The sequence below is a fragment of the Octodon degus genome, unplaced genomic scaffold, assembly GCF_000260255.1.
Source record: "Octodon degus isolate 3935 unplaced genomic scaffold, OctDeg1.0 scaffold00062, whole genome shotgun sequence".
NCBI classification, from domain to species: Eukaryota; Metazoa; Chordata; class Mammalia; order Rodentia; family Octodontidae; genus Octodon; species Octodon degus.
In genome coordinates, this window is record NW_004524638.1 from 950,481 (window position 1) to 974,234 (window position 23,754).

The following is a 23,754-nucleotide window of genomic DNA, read 5'->3' on the forward strand; positions in this document are numbered from 1 at the left end:
AATAATTTTAACTTTTTGATTAATACATTTTGGGGTTCATAATGATTATATTTATTGTGAGGGAATTTGTCCAAGTGCACAGGACAATTTAAATAGTTTTTGTATTTCCTGCCTTCCACCCCCTCCTACTCCCTCCAGCTCTGTTCTTCCCATTTGTAGAAACTCTTTTTCCATTTTTTTTCTTCATTTCTCATTTTACAGCTCTCCTATCATCCTCTTCTATCTTGTGATTCCCTTTCCATTTGTTATAGCTTGTGTCTAGGTCTCCCCACAAAGCCTGTGGTCATAAGCATGGCTTGTTCAGAGGTGGTTGTAGCTAAAGTGTGTGACACGAAAATTGATTCATGATGCAATGCTAGGATTCAGGGTATGACTGCTCCCAGCCCCACATAGCCTGGATAAGATCTAATAGATGGAAAAAGCTGTGGTCATCCCTTATTGCTTTGTTATCTTCTGCCCACCATGTTTCCCCTCTGTGATACCATCCTGCCTTGGAGACACTCCATTATGGACTGAAACCTCTAGCAACTGTGAGCTAAATAATCCTTTCCTCCTTTAACTTTGTGTGTCAGGTATTTTGTCTCAGCTGTGAAAAAAGTAACTAGCACCAAATTTTGTACAAGAAAAATGGGGTCAGTGCTGTGACTGTACCTGGCCATATGGCTCAAGAGCCTTTGGAACTGGCTTGTGGAAAGGAGAGCCAGAAAAGGTTTGGAGCTGCCACCTGAAAAAGTACAGTTGCAATGCTTTAGGCTGTACTTGATGGGAGATTCTGGTCAGAGCTTAAAAAATCAGAATGCTGATTGCCAGTGAAGGTCAGATTCTGGAAGTTTCTGGTTAGAAGAGGGACTGGACTGGCTGCTGGACTCCAGCCAACATGTGTCATATCTTGGCAGAAAGTTGTTCTGCATCTTGTTCATGTTCACAGACCTTGCTTGAGGGTAGTGGACTAATTAATCTGGCAGAAGAAATTTCAAAGCAGTGTAATGTTCAGGCAGTGCAATGGTAATCGTTGGGGCTTTTATCCAGGCTTACTTTGAAAATCAAAAGCAAAGAGCCTAGCAGAATTATTTAAAACATTTTGCATCTGGCCAGAGTGGAAGCTTCAGTAAAGTTGAGGTGTGAAAAGATGCAATAGAAGAAAAATTTGTTGCTGAAAAGGCTAGCAAGAAAAAGCCACATGTTTAAGAAAAGGACAACAGGAAATATGGTCTGGGGTTGGCCTCATAGCTCAGCAGACTAAAGTGCCTACTTAGGCAGAGCACAGTGGTGAGGCGTGCTAAGATAGCAATTGAGACTGGGCATGGTGGTACATGCCTGTAATCCCAAAATTTGGGAGGCTGAAAACAGGAGAATCATTATGAGACGGACCTACATAGTGAGACCCTGTAGACCCTGTCCTAAATACAAAAAAAGAAAGAAAATATGGTCTGATGACATTATAAGAACTAGCAGGTTTCCAGCCTCTGCAGCCTCTTAGTTGCAAAAGTGAAAGAATTTTCTGTAAGAAAAATTATGAGAAGAGACTCTCAGCGCACCATCCTCCAGGATAGTATCAGCCTGGTGAAGCTTTCAAGGTGAAGTTTCCTTGAAATTTGGTCACAGACACTTGACCTCTACAGCCAAGAGAAAAGGAAGCCTGGCCACTGCTCCACATGGTGCTAGTTTTAGGTGCATGCAGAACACAAGAGTTGTGGGGTCAGAAAAGCTTCTGCCCAGACTTCAGAAGAAAACCTTGGAGGCCAAGCAGTGTGCTCCTGAGAGGCAGTATGTGAAACTGTGAGTGTGAATCTAAAGGTACAGTGGAGACCCTCGAAGTTTGGAGAAGCCAGGAACATGAATCATCTGAGGAAAACTGCAAGGAGGCAGCAGAGCCGACCCAAGAGAAAAGCCATGGGAGCTACAATGGCTGCCATGCCTAAGAGGAGCCACCTAAACCTTTGAAGTTCACAACTCACCACAGATTTCCAGTGAAGCTGGAAGAAGAGCTGTGAGATTTAATGTTTGCCCTAGTGGATTTTGGACTTACTTTGGCAGCATTCCTTTGCATCACCCTGTTTGTAACTTTTGAAATGGAAATGCTTATCTCGTTCCATTGAATGTTGGAAGTGTTTAACTTTCTTTTCATTTGTACAGATTCTTGGAGCTAAGAATCTTCCTTGAGTCTCAGAGAAGGCCTTGGACTTGGATTGCTGAAACTTTTTAGGACCTTGACAACTCTTAGAGACAGACTAAAAGCTTTCTGTATAAAATTATGTGCCTGAGTCTTTGGGCAGCTGGGGCGGAATATCATGGCTTATATTTTCATGTCTCCCCATGACACACAGAGAAATAATGAAATCTTGTTATTTGCAAAAGCACAAATGAAGCTGGACAGTATTATGGTAAGTGAAATAAGATAGACACTGAATGACAAATACCATAAAACCTCATTCATGTGGAGAATTTGAAAAAGTTAATTGTGTAAAAGTCCAGAATAGGGGTCAGGGAGATGGCTCAGTAGAATAAGTGCTTCCCTGGCAAGCACAAGGGCCTGAGTTCAATCCCCAGTTCCACAAAAAAATAAAAAAATAAAAGTCCAGAATAGAACAGTGATTACCAGAGGCCTATGAGACTAAAGGGGGAAAAAGAAGAGAGATTGGTCAACAGTACAATGTTAAAGTTAGGCAGAAGAGATGAGTGTTACTGTCCTATTGCATAGTTAGGTATCTCTAGTTAACAGTAATGCATTATATAATTCAAGTTTGCCCAAAAGGAGGATTTTAAATATATTTCTTTTTTTTTTTGGTGGTACCAAGGATTGAACTTGGGACCTTGAGCTTGCCAGGCAGGCACTTATGCCACTGAGCATCTTCCCTGGCCCTTAAATATGCATTCTTTCTGGGTATGATAGCACATAGTTATAATCCCAGTACTAAGAGGCTGAGACAGAAGGATTAATGCTGAGTTCAAGGACAATATGGGCCACATAGTGAACTTAAGGCCAAACTAAATTACCCAGTTAGGTCGTGTCTCAAGAAATACATACATACATACATACATACATACATACCATTCTTATCACAAAGAAATATAAATATTCAAGTGATAATTATGCTGGTTATCCTGATTTGATTATTGTGCAACATATTTTAAAACATTGCCTTGTACCACCCAAACATTTAGCAATCATACATCAATCAAAAATAAAATCTAAAAGCAAAAGTAATGACTGTAACTGCAACAATAGACAATACACACAGAGCGGTTATGCAGCAGTTATGAAGAGGGTTAGGGGTAGGAATGAGGTTAGAAGGCTCTTACTAATTTTTTTCCATAATTTCATTGAGAAACAAATAGCAATAAGACAGTTTCAAATCACATTGGTAGGACAGTATCAATAATTAACACATTGCATACTCTCTTCCTAGTGGTTAATTGCTGTACAAGATGCGGACATGATATCCTATTTACAAACACTATTAGAGCAAATCCCTCTATTCATTAAGAGAATGTAACTATATATCAATCCTAACCACTTTGAATACACAAATACAAAATGGACATTCATCTGTATCTCCAAAAGTATAAAAACAAAGTATAAGAAGTAAGGCTCTTACTAATTGCTTTCCTCTAATATCCACTAATATTTTGAGTATGGTGCTGCCATTGTACAAGCAAGAACACTTAAGTGTCAGAAAAGTTAAATAACTGGGCCAGATTCACATATGAGTATTATTAGGAGCCCAAGTTATTAATCACTGGGCTGAATTGTTAAGCTCTGTATACAGTACAGCAAACTAGTTAATATGTGCTGTTTTAATAAGAGCAGGGACTGACCATGGTCATTCTATAGATGAATGGTAACAAGGAGATTTAAGGACCACTCTATTTGATTCCAGTGTTCAATCCCTAGCCATCCCTCCAACCATTTATCTTTCCTGATAGTAAATACTGGTTGCAAATCATCTTTGCTTAATCCAGTTGCTAATAAATGACTGTTTCTTCTTGGGGTGGTCTTAGCTGTATGGAGATTTTTCTGGAACCAAAGGTGGCCGTAGGTTTGTGGGCAATGACTACAAACTTCTGGCTGTCCACCACTAGTTGTATGTCTCTGTAAATATCATCTCAGTGTCCTCAGTATTGAAGATGAATGTGAATTGAAGGCTAATAAACCTTAAATGTTAGCAGATAAATATTCTCTATGCAGGTCTGAGTAGTGATCCAACCCAAACATTCAAAGTACTAGAGAAGACATAAAATGAAAGCCAGGCTTTGTTCTGGTTTTAGTTACCTGTTGGGCATCTGTAGGCCCAAGTGAGGAGTCTCTGTTTTTTGTTGTTGCTTTGTTTTGTTTTGGTAAAAGCAGCTTTCGAGTTCTGCCTGCTTCAGAAAAAAACACAAATCATGCTTTCAATCAGCAGCAGCTTAAAGGGCCCAGAGTTTATTTGTCCTCTGCATCTATGATGGTCTGTGTGTCTCATCGAGATAGTTCCTGGTTCCACCACCCTGAAATGCGTAGTGATATTTCTTTAAACCAATCTTTCTAGGCAGTAAGAATCATTTTCAGACTAAATCCCCATGCTTGAACTTAGCTTGAAATAGATCATTGGGTTTAGCATGGGTGGGTTTCTTTTATGGTTAGTTCAGATCTCTCTGAACTTACTTACACTTATGAAGTCAATACCCTTCCCTCTGGGAGTGGTGTTGACATTGAAAAATATTTCATATTTTTCTCTGCAGAGTTTTTGTGCTTCTCCATGCTTTTAAGCTCTTCTGTCACCTCTTTCTTGATTCCTAGAGCTCTCCCTTTTTCTGTCTTTTGAATATAGTTTGTTATTTTTCTTTTAATTGTTATACCTCACACAGTCAAGCAGAAGATAAATCTATTCACTCACTGTCTTACCTAGAACCTTCCTATATCTTTCAAATAAACCTATAATCTGGTAGAAAATATTCATCTTACGTTGCAAAATGCTCAAGAATTATCTAATTCTTACCTACTAAATTATTTCCTTGTCTTCTGACTAGAACTACATTTCCTCTGATCATCAAAGGTCTCTTTTTTAAAGAAACTAAAGGCTTTATTGTTTAGTTATTTATCAGCTCAAAATTCTAATTGATTTGAAAATAAAAACAAATATTTTCTTGCTAGAAGGTGAAGAATGGCGCCATAATCTACAGGCCTCCATTAAATCCTGTGCACAGTGCTTCGGTGACAGTACCAGGTTATCATTCACAATGCGGACAATTTGGTTGGAGTTTCTTTTCTGTGTGTGTTTAGGGCCATGGGGTTTGTGGTGATGGGTCAGGTGGTTTGGGTGGCCTGGGCCTGCCCATGTGACAGAAAGCTGGGCCACTCTAGAAGTCTCTCTGGGTCACTTGCCTGGCCCTGGGCACTATCAAAGTTCTCTTTAAAGTGCTAGCCAACTCTCACTTGGATTCCTCAAAGTCAGACCCCTCCACACAGTTCCCATCTTTCTTGCTATTGGCTGTTTGACCTTAGACAACTTGCCTAACATGTCTGAACCTAGGCTCCTTCCTTTGTAAAATAGAATCTCCACCAAGATTAACTAAGAATATTTGCACAATATTTCCCATGTTCCATCACTGGTACCAAAAAAAAGAAAAAAACTAAGAACATACTAAGAAAGATGCTCTGCAGTTAATATAAACTCAATTAAACTATACTTCCTATTTTTAACTCCCAGTTCCAATTTGTACATCCTCAATAATTTATGAGGAAACATTTGTTCTAAAGATAAATCAGTATTCATAATCAATAAAAGAAAATATTGAAATCTACTTAAATGTGAGTTGATCAATATCAGATTGCAATGCGTCATTCCTTTATTACCTTTCCTTTCTAATTTTTTAAATTAAAATTAACTCCAGAGACAGATCCAACAGTCACAGTCACAGAGCTGAACTTTCCATACAATAACATCTGAATGGTTGATTCCGGGAGATCCAGAAATAAAAGAGTCTCCTGCCTGCTTAGAATGAAGCAAGCCTGTTCTAGCTTGAGTAGTTGGAGCTGCAGATGACGCGATGCTCCCTGCAGATGATGCAGTGCACACGGCTGTAGCACTAGGAAACACTCACTTTAGGCGTGGAAGCGAGAAGGCCTTTCCAATATCCGAGGTTGGCACAGCAGCTGGGGATGGCAGGAAGGAATGCTTTTACTCCAGACGGATTTATGCAGGCTTTTTACAGCAGAGTAACAACTTTATTCTTTTCAGTGATTACAAAACTGAATTAAAGTGGTGGGCAGTTGGAACTCACTCATATGCGGTCAAGTCAAGTCAGAGAGATTCAAGGGGTATGTATGCAACTCTAGGATGCCAGTCCCTGTGCTAAGAGAGTAAGCCACAAAAGACACAGCTCTCCCTTTGGGAAATTCAGAATTTGAAAAGAATGATGGACCTGTAGGAAGGAGGTCAAAATTCAGTGTTATCTGTGGTCTTCAGGTTGCTTCCATGGAGAAAGACTCCTTATGCAGCCTGGGGATCCATTCTAACAGGTTAACAGGAGCTCTCCCAATAAAAAGATCTAAAGATCACCTCGCTGCATTCTTTTGTTCAGTAGGTCTGAATAGGGCCAAGGCCTTTTGAAATTTTTAACTCTCCAGATAATTCTTATGTGCAATCAGAGTAATTAACTTGCTGGGTGTATTAATTATTTCCTCATCATTGGGACAAACAGCTAATAGCCACAACTTAAGGTAGTTTGTTTTGGCTCCTGCTTTCTCAAAGGCAGAAATATCATGATGGAAGAAAGTTGCTTAACATAGGGAGGCCAGATGGCTGGGTGTGGTGGCACACACCTGTAATCCCAGCACTTAAGAAGCTGAGATGGGAGGATTGCCGTGAGTCCAATTCTGCGCTACAAAGTGAGTTCAAAGTCAACCGAACCTGCACAGTAAGGCCTTACCTCAAAAAGACCAAAAATACACAAACAAACAAAAAATCATATGGAAGCCAGGAAGCAAAGGGAGCAAGAAGAGCCAAACAGACAGGGATACCTTCCAAAGGCATCTACCCATCGACCCATTCCCCCCAACTCAGCACTACCCCTCACTAACAAATGCAGCTAGGAACCCATCTGTGGATTAATCCATTGATGAGTAGAGACCCATGATTCAATTACCCTCCCCAAATCTCATCCCCCTCAACACAAGAGACTTAAAAAAAAAAAAAAACAGTTTAGATGTAATCCATAACCACAGTGATCTTCTACATCACCCCTCTTTGTTTCATGGTCCACAATTAAATTTTTCCATGAGTCCTACTATCTTTTCCTTTGAAATATATTCAAGGTTCAGTCCTCTTTCACCACCTCCTTTATCCTTTGGAAAATATCTATAATTTATCTCTCAGGCTCCAGCCTGACACTCTGCAGTCTGTTCTCATCACACCAGCTAGCACAACTCTGAACATGTAAATCGTAGGTCACCCTTCCCCAGGTGCCAGGACACCCAGATTCTTCTCATCTCACAGAAAGAAAAGCCAGTATTTTTTTTCATGGCACCATGATCCTTCATGGTCTCTTCCTTTATGACCTGTCAGAGCTCACCTCATGACCTCACTTTTTCTAGACCTTTGTTCAAATGTCTTATCTTAATAAAGGCACTTTTCTAAAGCGACACCCCAATCCATCTCCACTACTTTCTATTTTCCTTATGCTGCAGTATTTTCTCCATAACATGAGCCATACACACACACACACACACACACACACACACACACACACACACATATTCTACCACTCTACTGTGCTTTAAGTATGACTTAGCTCACATTTTACTGCCCATCTCCCACTTCTACAATGAGAGCAGGAATTTACCTGCTTTGCAATGTTACCAATTTGACACATAGAACATGCACCATAAATAATTGTGCATGAATATTCTAATTAACAGATTAGAACTATCTCATAGATTTAAAAGTCTCATGTGTAGTCTACAGATATGCACAAGGTTAGGAAAAAGAATGATCAACAAATAGTTCATGTGTACTACCGTACACAATATGATGATATCTTTAGCATATAAGCTGTGGGTATGAGGTAGCTTACAAAGAGAGGGAGATAGCAAGGGTCAAGACAGACTTGGAGGATGAAGACATTGTAAAACACAACCTAATCTCAACAGTCATAAAAATGTTCAGTAATTTTTCTTGGAAGCACACATCTGAAGCTGCTACAATGAAATAGTTCTTATTTCTTTATGTTTTACTAAAAAACAGCAAGAGTAATTGAATAGTTAAAGTATCCTTAAACACTGAAAATACAAAGACTTATTTGTAATTTTATTTATGAGATCAATGCCTGACCAAGAAGCAAGAATTTATGGATGGATGACCTGACTTTGGGCTTTGTTCTCCTCCCTCAGTAGTGAACCCCGGCTTTTGTTCTTTTTTCTCTCAGTTGGAATATCTTGTGCTACTTCTAAGACTCAGCCACCTCTTTTGGAGTCTTCAGATGCTCCTAGGAAGAAAGAGGCCATCAGTGTTCTTCTATAACTTGACACCTTGCTCACCTGATTACTTTATTCTTATTTCAAATACACATATTTACATATATGAATTTAAATACATATGTATTTATTTACATATATTGTACCAGAAATAGCTCTATCTTTTTTCATACTGTAGTTTCACCTTTTTCTTGCTGTCACTTATCTGTTATTAGTGGTGTTAAGGATTTTCTTGGCTGTTTTATTAGCCTTTGCAAGATCATTGTTCTAACATCTTATAAATGTTGATTAGTGGGACATAGGAACGCAATTTATTAATGTGATCATTCATCAAGTATTTGGCACTTATTCATTGCTGATAAATTCATAAGCACAATGCTGAGCACTTATTATCTACTATGCAAGATGTGAGGTTTTTGCATAAGTGGTTAAGACAAACATCACCCTTGTAGGTTTTTGCATAAGAGGCTAAGACTAACATCATCTCTGTATAGGCAGAGCTAAAGATAAAGTATGACAAGTGTACATCAAGTGAGCAAGGAGACAAATACATAATCATGATGTGATAAATGTACAAAGTGCAAAAATTAAAGGTTGTAGGGAAATTTTACATTGATCAGAGGACAGCTCTTTGAAAACAAAGAGCAGGATGGTCAGAGGAATTGGGAAACCAAGATGTTCTGCAGCAGAGGAAACAGAATTGGAATGACTTAGAGATGGGAAAGAGCTGATACAGGAACAGAGCCAGCAAGACTGGTTGAAGCAAAGTGTGGGGGATGGGATACAAAAATGACCTTCAAGAGGAATAAGCAGGAGTTGCTGTCAGGATCGGGAGATAGTTGGTATTGTACTTTTTTTATTAACAAATTTATCTATCCATATAAAGATTGTATATTTTAGCAAGTGCCACACACAGAAAAAGTACAGCAGGCACTCATTGTACATCAAGACTGGCTTCTATTCTTGGAATCATCCAGGACCTTACTGAGTCCTTGCCATGAAGTGACAGCAAATGTTAATCCTTTACTTCCCTACTCCCTTAGTACACTCTTGAACTGTAGATTTATAATTGACGTATCCTCTTTATAACCATTTAGGTTACTTCCAAACCTTTAAGCAATGGAGTGATATCCTTTGATTTTTGCCCATGAGTGGTTACATTAACGTAAGTGGAGATAATGTGCTAATCAAAAGAAATATCATTTTTTACAGATGTTGCCAAATTTATATGTTCCCCAAGTAGGTATGCAAGTGACTACTTCCCTTGCAACTTAACCAGAATATGATGTTATTAAATGTTTGAGCCTTGATGATTTCTTGAGTAAAAAGTAAGGCTATATGCTATCCTATATATCTATAAATACATTGTTTAGTTTTGCTTCTTTCAAAACATTACATAATTAGGGTTTTTATGTATTTGGTACAGATCTCTATGTAGATCAGACTCGTAGTGATCCTCCTGTTTTCAGCCTCCCCAATGCTGGGTTTAGAGGCATGTACCAACATACCTGGTTTCAGTGGCTGGCTCAGCATGCCCAGGGGTTGGGCCAGCATGGTGTGGGGTTCTGAGGATGGAATCCTGCTCCCTGCACTTGTCTAAGAAGACACTTAGTCTGCTGAGCTGTCTCATTGGCTGTATATTAGATAATTAGAATCAGACATTCTTGTGCAGCATTATTTTTATACACTTACCCATTCTTATGCATGCACAATAGCTAATTTATCTTCACTGATGAGTAGGACGTGTTTTAATACATCACAATTTTTTAAGAGAGAACAAATGAGAATTACAACAAAAATTATAAGTGATACAGAATTTCACCTAAAAAATAATATGAATTTCATAGTATTTGTTGTAACACATAGAGTTGTCTTCCAACCAGTTATTCATATTACCAGATATATGCATGTAAAATTGGAAGAAAAAAAAGAAAGAAGTGTATAAGAAATTAAGAAGAGGAAAAGTACAATTGAAAAAAAGGAATCAAAACAAATTAAATATATCAGCTTCTTTCCATAGACCAGCGGAAATGCACAGCACAGTTGTCCAAACCATCCTGCTTACATAAATAGATAAATCTCTTTCCCCTATTCCATCCTAACCTTCCCCTCAACTCAGTAACTCTTTCCTTTTGGAAAGAGTTCATTCCCTTTTCCCAGTATCTATTGTACCCTGCAGATTGCTTTTTTCTCTTTCAAGTTCTCACACTAAGAAGAAAATAAGATGTTTTCACATGCAGCTCTGATTTATTTCATTAAAGAGTATGTTCTCTAGTTGCATCCACTTACCTAAAAAAGACCAAAATTTATTCTATTCTATAGCTGTTTAATACTCCATTGTGTAAAAATAGCACATCTTCTTTCTCCATTCTTCAGTTGATGGGCATCTGGTTATTTCTAGGATTTATCTATGACAAATTGTGCAGGTATAAACATAGGTGCATATATATATTTCTGTTTATGAAATTAGGCAGGAATATACTTTTATTCTACTTTGCTAAATGAAGAATAAAATTTTTAATACCCTTGGTTGAAAAATCTCTTTTCCCCTGAAATATATAGAACTCTCTTGTAAATTTTGTGTGCTTGCATTCCCTGGCTACTTGCATCCATCTCTGTGCACTTATGGCTCCTCCACTGCTGCAGTGTTACAGTGAATCCATCTTGTAAATTTTGTGTGCTTGCATTCCCTGGCTATTTGCATCCATCTCTGTGCACTTATCATGTATGCACCATGGCTCCTCCACTGCTGCAGTGTTACAGTGAATCCATCTCTGCTACTGCATGTGTCCCCAGTTTCTTTTCCTTTAGGAATAACTTATGTAATTTTTTCTGTGTGCCTTGTAATATGAACTTCAAACGCATCTTGAATTCTACTGAGCAGCAAATACCTACTGAGATTTGAGATTTCACTATTCGTTTTTTTAATCTTCTTAAAATTTATTTATTTGGTAGATGGTCTTGCCATACAACTCAGACTTGTAGTAATCTTCCTGTCTCAACCTTCCCAGCACTGGGATTACAGGTGTGCACCACCACACCCAGTTTCCATGGCTAGCTTGGAGTGGGACCAGCATGGCATAGGGACCAGGGATCGAACGCCTGTCCTTGCACTTGCCAGGCAGGCTCTTAGACTGCAGAGCTATCTCCCCAGCCCAACATTTCACTATTACTCTCTTTTATTCATAACATATTATGTAATGTCTCATTTATTTAGGTCTCCTTTGATTATTTAAATTTAATTATTTTCTCAATTAAAATTTGCATTTATTTTCATAGATAAATTTCTAGATATCTCATGATTTGATAGTACATTTGGATACACACATATACATAAACATATATATATACACATATACATATACATATACATATACATATACATATACATATACATATACATATACATATACATATGAAAGAAAATTCATTTTCTGCTTGTGGGCCCATGAGGGTGTAAGAATGCAATTAACATTTTATTTTTATTCAGCATCTTTACTAAACTTTTACTCACTCTAATAATTTTCCCATAGAGACTTCATAATTTTCCACATGGATAATCATTTCATCTGCAAATAATGACAGTGTAATTATTTCATTCCAAATGTTACAACATTTATCTTTATAGTTTTTGTCCTATGAGTTGGGAATGAGGAATTCATTTGCTGATAACTAATATCTTAGTCATTAACCAAATGATTTCAACCTTCTACCAATGAGTTTGTTTTAAATGTTTTAGGTTTTGTTGCAATAGCTGTCCTAGATAGCAATTAGGAAACTTGACTTCACTTGTCAGAATTTTTTAAATTGAATAAACTGAATATAATGAATCTGTCAGATATATTTTTTAAAATCATAAATATGGTGAATTATACTGGTTGATTTGATAATGTCAAACTCCCTCAAATTCCTGGAAAAAATTAATATAATCAAGTGAAATTATAATATATACATATATATATGGATTTCATTTGCTATTGTACATAATAATGTCCCTCCATGACAGTGAGATGTATCTTTTATTACTTTTTAAAACCAACTATATTAGTTTCTTTTTTTTATTTTTGTGTTCTACCCCCTTTCATTGAAAAGAGACACAGCAACAGTTTATCTAACATAAGATTGTAATTATGTGCACAGTAAAAAAAAAAAAACCAAAAAAATCTAGTTCCTCTCCCTCAGATTCTTTAATATTGGCTGGTGGAGGGGGATGTCCGCGGCCTTGTGGCAGTCACCACCTGCATGGCTGCTTGCTGGAAGAAGACTTGAGTGAGAGCCAGGTTTAGCAAGCGCTACAGCTTGTCTGGGCCCTCTCTGGTTTCTGTTGGAAGAGAAATTGATATTTGGATGGAATGACTCTACACAGGTATCATGTCAGTGAGCCTCATCTCCGTGGAAGGAAAAAGAGGTCAAGGGGGCATGCACAGTCCACATTATGGCTCAAAGGGAGCACATCATGGGCAGTCTGTGATTGCCCAAAGAACTGTAAGGGGATATAGTGTTGAGTCTGAGCAGAGCTAGCGTCATACACTCTCTGCTTGTAGCAGAGCTCATGTTCTAAGCACAGTAGAAAAATTCTACTTTTCTTGAGAAGTGTCTCAAAGCCTGACAGTCATAAATATTACAGAGAGCATGTCTGTTTTCTTTTTTGAGTGTTATTCCAATAGAGAATTATGTGAATAATTTGTCAGTCTTCTCAGTTATCTAAGGCAGGGAGGTAGGATTGTGTCATTGCTATTTGGTGTGCTCTTTTTTAAAAAATAATTTTATTGAGAAACAAATAGCAATGACACAGTTTCAAAACCAATTAGCGGGAGAGTTTCAATACTTAACACATTGCATATATTATCTTAGTGGTTATTCATTGTACAAAATGCAGACATGATATCCTGTCCACAAACACTATTAGAACAAATCTTTCTATTCATTGAATTAAGAAAAGGTAGCTATATATCTATCCTAACCATTTTGAATACACAGGTACAAAATGGTCCTTCATTTGTATCCCTTTTTATGTTTAGTTTTGTCAGAGATGGGTATTCCATTGTCATTTTAATATTTCAGGTACATGAATTCAGCAAAATAATCCAATATAGTCCAGTAGTCCATAATAGTAGTGGGTTTTCCGTAAGACTAGCAATGTCAGAAGTTGTTGACTTGAGACTTTTACAGCTCAGCATATTATGTCTTTACTTTTTTACTTCATTTTTATACTTTTCTGCTGAATGGGTAAGACTAAGAGAAAGCAAAACCGATATAACAAGAAATGTAACTTTTTTATCTTATAAGGTCAGTCAAATCCCCTCAGTATTTATCCTGAAACCCTGTACCAGACTTTGTAAATCCTTTGTCAGTGTCAGCCATGTGGATGAGTCACAGCCATTGCTTGACCAATTTGCTCTCTGTGAAGCCTGAGAGAACGTTTTCTCTCCATGTGACTTTCCTTAGGCACACTCTACATCATCAATCACTTTAATCTCCTTGATCAGAAAGTTTGGGATACAAGTGAATTACATGTTAACAGTACAAGTTCTCCTATGTCCTGAGTCTTCACTGACCTTGAAAGGTTAAGCCCAAAATGTTGGCTGTCCTTGCAGCCCTTCTTTTTCTCTAACTTTTGGTCTGCAAACTTAGGTTGTTAACCCTCCAGAAGAAAAGCTTACTATTATTACCCTACAACATAGGCAATTACCAACTACATTAGTTTTAATAAGGGTGTACTGCTAGCCATGTAAGTTGAGTAGGAAATGTCTCTATTTTCTATTCTCTGGAAAAGATCAAAGATTTCCATGATTTGTACCATAGTTGTTTATATAGAATTCTGCTTAAACCACTGGATCTTGTTGTTTCTCTTGTAGAAAGATTTTTAATCTACACATTTAATTTTCCTTCTTTCCTCTTAAAGAAACAGTTTTGGTAATGAAGTATTTTCAGAAATACCTCATCTCAATTAATATTTTATTAGCATCAAAGTTAATTATTCCCTTTTATTATTGATTGGCTTTATCAGCATCTTCATTTGTCTTATTTTATCTTAGTTTGATCATTTGCATCTTTTCTGTTTATAAAGATGGTAAGAAATAACTATAAGCATCATTGGCCCGCTATATCATTATTTGCTTTCTTATTTTATTATTTGCCAATCTTTATTGTTTTTCTCTGATACATACCTGGCACTTATCGTGGGCTTTGTTTTGTTTTGTTGCTGATTTTCTTTCAGGTGGTGGCCCAGGCAGTCCTCTTCATGTGTATGAACACAGCTGGAATCTTCATCAGCTACCTGTCTGACAGAGCCCAGCGCCAGGCCTTCCTGGAGACTCGGAGGTGTGTAGAAGCCAGGTTGCGCCTGGAGACAGAGAACCAGAGACAGGTATGGACCGGAAAGGCTGCGCGGTGGGTCATGCCCACATCACTCTCTGAGTCTCTTTCATTCTCCCAGACATCCTGACTTGCAGGGGTCCTCCCACAGTTTCATTCTGAGGATCCAGGATCTAAAACATTTCCACTAGGCTTGAAGATCCCAAAGTAGACTGGTCCCATTCTCCACACTCCTGAATTGTTCTTAAAGTAGAAATAAAATGATTGCAGTAACAAAGTGGTTTTCTGACACCTGTGAGGCACATCTGTTTTGTGGCCTTGGTCATAATTCCTAGAAATTTTCAGTGCCTTATCTTTGACCCTCCTTCTTTGAAACTATAAATTATAATTTCAGATAAAAATGTTTCTCTTTTTCTATGTTAAATTATATTTTTCAGTTCATTTTCTTTATTAGTACATGTTTGCAGTACATAATATTTGCATGCCTTCAATGGGGTTGGTACAAGTACATAAGATGTTTTAATTCCTTTTTTCATCATCTTCAATCCCCCTGCCTTTCCTCAATCTCTTGATCTCCTTCTCCTTAAAAAAAAGATCTCTCTATCTCCTATTGTTTATCTTTTCCTTGTTATTCATTTATGCTTTCAGTTTCTCATACAAGACAAATCATGTGATAACGTTTTTCACTGCACAGGAGTTTAAATCATTGAGTGAGCTCGTAGAAAATTCATACACATGTCTAATCATTAACACTTCACCCACCCTAGTTTTTTTCCCCATAATTTTGTTGATAAACAAATAGTAATGAGACAGTTTCAAATCAAATTGGTAGGACAGTTTCAATAATTCACACATTGCATGCATTCTTCCTAGTGGTTAATTGCTATACAAGATGTGGACATGATATCTTATTTACAAACACCATTAGAACAAATCATTCTATTCATAAAGACAATGTAACTATATATCTATCCTAACCACTTTGAATACACAGATACGAAATGGACATTCATCTGTATCCCCTTTCTTTGTTAAGCTCCGTTATTTGAATATTATACCAACATAGCTTTTAACAAGGTACAAAATAAATTCCACAGGCTTGATACCAATCTCAGAGTAAAGGATACAGTAGACAAAGCAGATTAGAACGAGGGGGCAGTGGTTTCAATAAATTCCCATCTGAACAGATTGAAATAAAGTGGGATCTTGGACATACTAATTCAGGAGGATATTATACAGAACTAAAAATAGCTCTGGTCTCAGCTATTGTGTTTCTTCAAAATAAGTTTAGCTTCCAAAGACTACAGATTTGCCCTTATTAAAATTATTCATGCTTTCAAAAATACATGTATACCATTGCTTCTGAAAATAATTATTAAAGAGGATTATCAGGAATATTTTGGAAACTGGCTTTAGATTAGTGTAGTCTCCTCATTTATATGCTCTTCAGAAATCTATGTATAATAGATGTATTATTTCTACTATACTAGGCTCTATCTCTTAAATATATGCCTTGATACATATGCTATAATAATTTGTATAGTATATGTATACTGTAATAATAATAATTGTAAGATTTAGAATTTGAGACATCACAGAGGAATAAAGACTCAACATGTTTGCATGCATAATTTGATCAAACCATCAGAAAACCAGGGACCTTTTAACTGAGCAGGTCCAGGTCTCTGTGACACCAGCTAAGGCAGACAGGGTAGATGCAGTTCTCCTAGACTCACCTTCCCCCACTGTCTGCTGTCATCAAAGGCCCAGAGAACACGACTGAGCATTCAGGTCCTGCAGGGAATCATGGGATTCTGAATAGAGACTTACTAAAGTAATGCCGAAAGCAATTGTGGAACCTTTTTATCAACAGTTTTATTGTGATTTCTCTGAGTAACTCTTAGAATAATGTAGAACAAAAACTTCAAGAAAGAAAGCATGTTGTGCAATAAACAAGTGTACCTCCCAGGACTGTGGGTTATGTTCCTGTGCAAAGCATTGCAGTTGCCAATTGGGCACGTCACTCTTTCCATGGGACTTGTGCCAATTCGGAGAATGCTGTCATATTAATAATTTATTCAACTGTTCTTGATCCTGAATGATGACAAGAGCTGAGCTACGAGTAGGTTCTCTGGGAGGCATCTCAGTGTTTATTAAATATTGGAAGCAATGAGAATTATTGCTGTATCATGTCCGTAAGACCTGCTTCTCTTTTCCTGTTTCACATTCAGCATTTTGGAACCACTTTGATCTGGTAATCTAACACGGTTGAGAGGTCCTCAGTAATCCCTGCAACTTAATTTTTTGCAACTTGGTGAAACTTGGTAAAAGCAGGAAGGAAACAATAATACAAAACTGAGAGAAAGGGGCTGGGGAGGTAGCTCAGTGATATAACCACCTGCCTAGAAAACACAAGGTCCTGAGTTTGATCCCCAGTACTACAAAAACAAACAAGCAAACAAAATTCTAGGTTCCCAAAGCTAAGAAGAGTTCATTTAAATGTAGTCAAAAGACCACCAGAAGTTGTATCACATCATTATTAATTTTGAATTGAATCATTTAAGCCTCTTAAATCCCAGCTGTAGATTTCTTGTTTATACATAGAGCAGTATCGTTATCATTAGAAAAAGAAGTATAAAGCAATATAAAATTTGAAATCAACCTTATAGTTTGTATGGATGAGAATATAAAGAGATTCAATGGTTAAAAGTTCTTTATTTAGACGACTTAGTAAAAGATGTCGTGGGATTCTTGTCATCCCATGTTCACAGCTATGATCAAGTATTCCTAGCTTACTGACAACCTCTTGTCCCCCTAGTAGCTGAAATAGCTAACTCTATCCCTCGGTGCTAAAGTTACTTTCCGTTGTCATTTGATCTCTGTTGCCGGTTTCCATTATCCCTGGGAACTTTTCTCGGTGGTAGACAGGCAGTGTAGTCTCTCAGAAAAGATAGAGACTTTCAAACGAGACTGCTGAGGATGTGGATGGTTGCTTAGCTATTATTTTAGTGAGCTTAAGCAAAATCGGAGGCTTCACTTCTCCATCCACAGCTAGGGGATAATAATACCCTGCCTGAAGAATCTCCCTAACAGAAATACAGAGCACAATGCCCTTGCAACTCAGTGAGGACTCTGTTGGCATTACTGTGTGTAATTATTTATATGAGTCAGCCAACATAGCTCAGTCCCAAGAGGGCACACTGGGGAAAATATTATGAATTGGCTTGTTTAAGTTGACATGTCCTTATTAATATGCTGAGTTGTACAAGGCTCAAGCCAACAACTTCTGACATTGCCAGTTCTGTGGATAACCCACTACTATCATAGACTACTGGACTATCTTGCATTACTTTGCTGAATTCATGTACCTACAATATTTAAATGGCAATGGAATACCCATCTCCGACAAAACTAAACAAAAAAAGGGGATATAAATGACTATTTTGTAGTGAAAATATATGTATATGTATATACAAAATAGTTAGGATAGATATAAGCTACTTGCAGTTCACTGAGAAGAAGCATTTGTACTAATAGTGTTTAGACAAAGATATCATGTTTGCATCTTGTGCTATGAGTAACTACTATGAAGACAATATGCAATGTATTAATTATTGTAACTGTCCTACTAACCTGTTTTGAAACTATCTCATTGCTATTTCTTTCTTAATAAAGTTAATTAAATAAAAAAATAAGTTGACATGTCCTAGGGATGTTGATATGGAGGTAGATTAGAATGGTAGTTCTCCTTAGGCATACAGTGACCAGGCTCCAATCACATCTTCTGAAGCATCATGTCTTTAACAAATAGGTCCTCACGTGCCTCCTATCAGAGCTAAATGCAATGCATTTTCATTACCATAATGAGGGACTTGACATACACAATTTAAGAGACGGGATTTATTTTGGTTCATGTTTTCTGTATAGCACAAAAATGATGAAATTTTGAAGGATTTTTCAAGTGTTGAATTTATCTCATGGTAGAATGTAAAGGAAGTATCTAATAATTAGAGAAGGTATTATGCATAAGGTGCTGTGATGGGCATTGGGGATATAATCAGTAGTAATAATTTCTTGGCCTTAAAAAAGTTTATCAGGTACAGAAGGAGGCAGACAACTGTATAGACACTTTTGGCCACAGTGTGTGGGTCAAGCCTAAACCCTATGCTTACAGATGGCCACCTAAAAACTTCTGAACTGACATGTGGATGTGATCTGGCTTCACAGAGAAGCAGTGACAAGTATTCCGTAAAGCGAAAAATCACATAGAAACATCTTCAAAGAAAAGAACAATTTTTGGATAAATTATGAGCCCTTCCATTACCATTCATATTCTTTTAAATCTATGCAGTGACTCATTCATACTATAGATATAAAACTCACTCATTGCTATGCTAGGCCTAGGATGAAGAGAGCTATAATTGTTCGAAGATAGGGAAGAAAGAAATGAGGACATATATTGATGACAAGAAATACATAGAGCTGGCCAAGTAGCTCAATGGATTAAAGTGCCTCTAAGGAGCCAGGGGTTCGATCCCTGGCCTACCATGCTGGCCCACCCCCAGGGCACCTGAGATGGTGACTGAGACTGGGCGTGGTGGTGCAAACCTGTAATCCCAGCTCTTGGGAGGCTATAAATAGGCGGGTCACTACAAGTCCAATCTAGTAGTGAGATTCTGAACACCCTCTAGACCCTTCCCTAAAATACAAAAAAAGAAAGAAACAAACAAAGAAAAGAAAAGAAAAAGAAGAAAGAAAGAGAGAGAGAGAGAGAGAGAGAGAGAGAGAGAGAGAGAGAGAGAGAGAAATGATATGCTCAAGAACAGCAAATTTGATCAATAGTTTTTTCTGGTACCTTTATAAAATATTGTTCTACTTAAAAGACACACTGCTTGCTACTTGTCATTCTATGAAAAATGTTTCTTGAGTATTAGCTATACACCATGGATTATTCAAAGTGCTGTGCACAACCCAGTAAAGAAAATCTATTACCTCTACTGCATGCTATACTTGATATCAATCTTTGCATACTTACTTGTTAAGACAAAGTGCCGGGGGGTGGGGAGATAGCTCAGTAGAATAAGCACTTGCCTGGCAAAAAAATAAAAAGTAAAAAGTAAAAAAAGACAAAGTGCCAGCCCCTGAATAGCACTCCATATCACACTCCTCTCTACAAACCAGCTAGCAGTCATTGAAAACCAGCGTAAAATACACTGTTGTAAATGACTAGGATCATCAATATTTAATGATGGCTGCTAATGGCTTTCCAAATATAAGTTTTCAAGCAACAGCTAGAGGGCAGGTACTACATGAACTATCCATCCTCTGGCTTGATTGTTTCCATTGTGTAGTGAGAAGCCTGAGGTCCTGGGAAAGAGGCTGTTTCCCTGGTTAACCTGAAATTGTGGGATGATTCTTGGAGTCAGAGAACTCCAAATGTTAAAACCTTTGGCTTGATGTCATTTCCAAATGTGATTTTTTTTCTTTTCTTTTATGTATTTGGTACAGGCTCTCACTACACAGCTCAGACTCATAGTGATCCTCCTGTTTTCAGCCTCCCCAACACTGGGATTACAGGCGTGTGCCACCACTCCCAGACTCCTGTTGCTGGTTCAGTGCACCTGGGGCCAGCACTCCTTGAGGGAAGGAGGACCGAACTCTTGTCCCTGCGCTTGCCAAAGCAGGTGCTTAGTCCTATTCCACTAAGCTGTCTCACCAGCCGCAAAATGTGTCTTTAACCTATGCTCCTGAAAGGTGAAGCTTGACCTTATAATATGTCACTTCTCTCACAGAGTAGCTGGCACCACACTAAGCAGAGACTATTGAATGGGCTCAAAAAGCTGCCATTTTTAGTTGAGATGATTGGCTGCAAGAGGTTTAGCACATGTGTCCCTCTTACTTTGTACTTTGGGAAGACAAGAACATTGTCATCACTTCCTCCTCCTCTTTTTCTACTTCCAAATCTTATCACCAATTTCACTTAGTGTGGAGGATACCAAACAATCTCCTATCTGTTCCCTTGGTCTCTGGCTTCTCTTCCTCCAATCTGATTCTCCATCACAAACTCTTGACCTGGTCCAGTGCCAGTGTAGCATCAGTGTTAACAGCAAGCTCTTCAGTTTCTGGAAGATTTGAGTTTCAGTCCCACCCCCCACACTTCCTGCCTGTGGGACCTGCTGCCCTCTGGAGACCTTGATTTTGGGAGTGTCAGGCAAGCATAGGATTGTACCTTCCTTCAAAGATTGCAGTATAGGTTGACAATTTCTTGGCCTAAGGCAGGGTAAGCGCTTGGGGCATGTTAGAAAAGACCCCGTGATGATAATGACATTGTTGTCCTCCATCTTTGCTGGATAACTACAAGGTGGCCACACACAAACCCAGCTTGCTCATTCAATCATCTCACTAGTTCGCACCAGTATTTAGCTACCCCCCCCACACACACACACGGCCTTCCAGCATCTATCCCCCAACCACATTCTTCAGGTTTTTCATGGCTCCCTCCCATAGTGCATCAAATGGCCATGAACTCCTGAATCTTCTATGTCACCTGTCTGTGCCAGGCAGTTCTTTCAGCCTGAAAAGTCCCCTCCCTCTAACTGTGACTTTGCTCTTCTGTTCCAAGATCCCTTCCTCCATGAGGCTACTTTTTACGCCATCATCACCTCCAACCCCAGGTAGAGCTGAAATCCTATTCTTATACTCCCATGTGTTTCCATTACAGACTCTGTCACACTTTGATTTTTATTAATCTACATCTTTCTATGATCACTAAAGACTAAGATCAGCTACTCTATCTAATGATCTTGCAGTATTTTGGGTATTTTTCTGTTACAATAGCTAGGATATATAATATTCTGATTAACATTCATTTATCTGAGTTTTGTTGGATTTAAACCTCAGCTCCTGGCTTCATAAGTGTTTTAATAACTCTCCTATGGAAAAGTAAGGACACCTGCTTGATGTGACTCCAATTAAAGTCTTGGGGCAGACAGCATTTTGGTCTATTCAGGAGACACCAGACAGGCTGGGTACACATCTTAAGCAAACCAGCAAGGGAAATTTTCCATTTGGAAGCTTCATCTTGGAACATCTCACTTTGGGGAGTTAAATTCTAATTATTGTAGATTTTGAAATCCCACTCTTCCTCCCAAATGATCCAAATGGCCCACATTTATTTTAAATATTAAAAGGAATTAATTGTTTTTCTTCCAGCTTTGCGAATTGCATAAACCTCCTTATGGTAATCATGGCATTTCGAGGTGTTTCTGAAGCTCTAGGGGCACTGGAATAAAGTTTCTGATGATACCATATGTCGCAGCAGCAGGAAGATTATTTTTAAATGCAGCAGATGTTTTAGCTGTATTGAAGCAAGTCCATTTCACTTAAAGATCTTCGTTAGGCAATATTGGTCTGAGCTAGTGTTCTGGACAATAAATTGAATGAGAAAGTTAGGATTCTTCTTGATTTGTGTGTTGGCTGATTTGATTGGTGTTCACGCCTTGCAGCATCTAGGACATTCCATAAAGCCATTATTACTGTTGACTAATAAAAGTAAGCTTTGTCATTCATTCACTCCTTCAAAGAAGAATCAAAGCTGAACTAAAAGTGGCAGAACCTCCGAATATTGCTTCTTTCTGCTTCCATAAAATGGTTCTTTTCATTATACTCCAAGCGTCAGCCTCCTGCCATCCAATTGTTTTTCTGCTGTACTCATTCTCTTAAATTCAAGGCCATGCTCAGACTGCCCATATTGCTTAACCTTATCTACTGCAACTTCTTTCATGTTGATTATGTTCTTTAATGTACGCTGACTATCCACCCTTCTGCACATGGCCTTCTCTTACCATACTCACCTAATTCATATGCTCTTCTCCCTTCCTGCTGTGATCTCCCTTTCATCCATAACCTTATCCACCCAGCAAATCACAGTTTAAATGCCATCTCCTCCGCAAAGACCCTCTGTTCCCCCCAGCTGCAGACTCACAGTTTATTTGTACATTTATCTATGGAATTAATTCACCCCCTTTCTACTATGTCTTGCCTAATTTTGCTGCTATTCTATGAATCCTTTTATATTGGATAATTCTTTCACTTATGTTCTTTAAAGTGGTTCCATAAGGAAAAAAGACATACATGAGAAAAAACACAGAGGCAACAGAATAATAGCTGCCACCAATGGCATTTCTTAAAAATCTTTTTCTCTCAAAAATATTCATGGATTAATAGATTAGGGGGCTACTTTGTTCTTGCAGTATTTGAAACTCCAGAACCAGGAGATGAATGTCCCCTTGAAAGTTAAGAACTTTGTTTAGCTTATGCTTTATGTCTCCAACTTTATCTTCTATACCTGCTCTATATAAGTAACTTCAGTGTGCAAACTGTCACCCCCACACACTTTTATTTGTTTATTTTGTATTTTTTTATTTATTTGTATTTTAGGGAAGGGTCTACAGGGTGTTCCGGGTCTCACTACTAGATCAGACTCATAGTGATCTGCTTGTTTACAGCCTCCCAGCAGCTGGGATTACAGGCACAGGCCACCATGCCCAGTCTCAATTGCTGTCTCAGCACACCCCAGGGGTGGGGCCTACACAACAAGCCTGGGGATAGAACCCCAGTCCCCTGTGCCTGTTTGCAGGGGAGTTAATCTGCTGAGCTATTTGGCCGGTCCTTTTTTTTTTTCACACACACTTTTAAAGATATGAGTTCTGCCTAGAGCAATCTTCTTGGTCATCTTGGTCCTGCAAGTGTCCACTCTTCTCTGACTCTTGTGGTTTAATTTTATTTCTCTCCTATGTTTTCAAAGAAAAATCAGCTGTTATTTCAGTCATCATCCTTCCCCAGCATACAGTGCTCCACAATTGTACTGTTCAATGGACGCTTACGTGATAATGGAGATGCTTTTCCAAAAGCTACAAAGCATAAACGAGGTTTCAGAGGAATTATATTTTCAATTTTAATTATATATTTAAAACAAATAT

At 38.1% G+C, this 23,754-nt stretch overlaps 1 protein-coding gene across 2 annotated transcripts in view; it reads left to right on the top strand.

The window, feature by feature from the left end:
* The window catches only part of Adcy8 (adenylate cyclase 8), a 241,015-nt gene that overhangs the window by 41,958 nt on the left and 175,303 nt on the right, over positions 1-23,754 (top strand). For both annotated transcript variants that reach the window (XM_004634413.2, XM_012515414.2), the window contains exon 2: positions 14,676-14,825. In XM_004634413.2, coding sequence (XP_004634470.1) covers positions 14,676-14,825 — 150 coding nt within the window. The remainder of the gene's footprint in view (positions 1-14,675; positions 14,826-23,754) is intronic.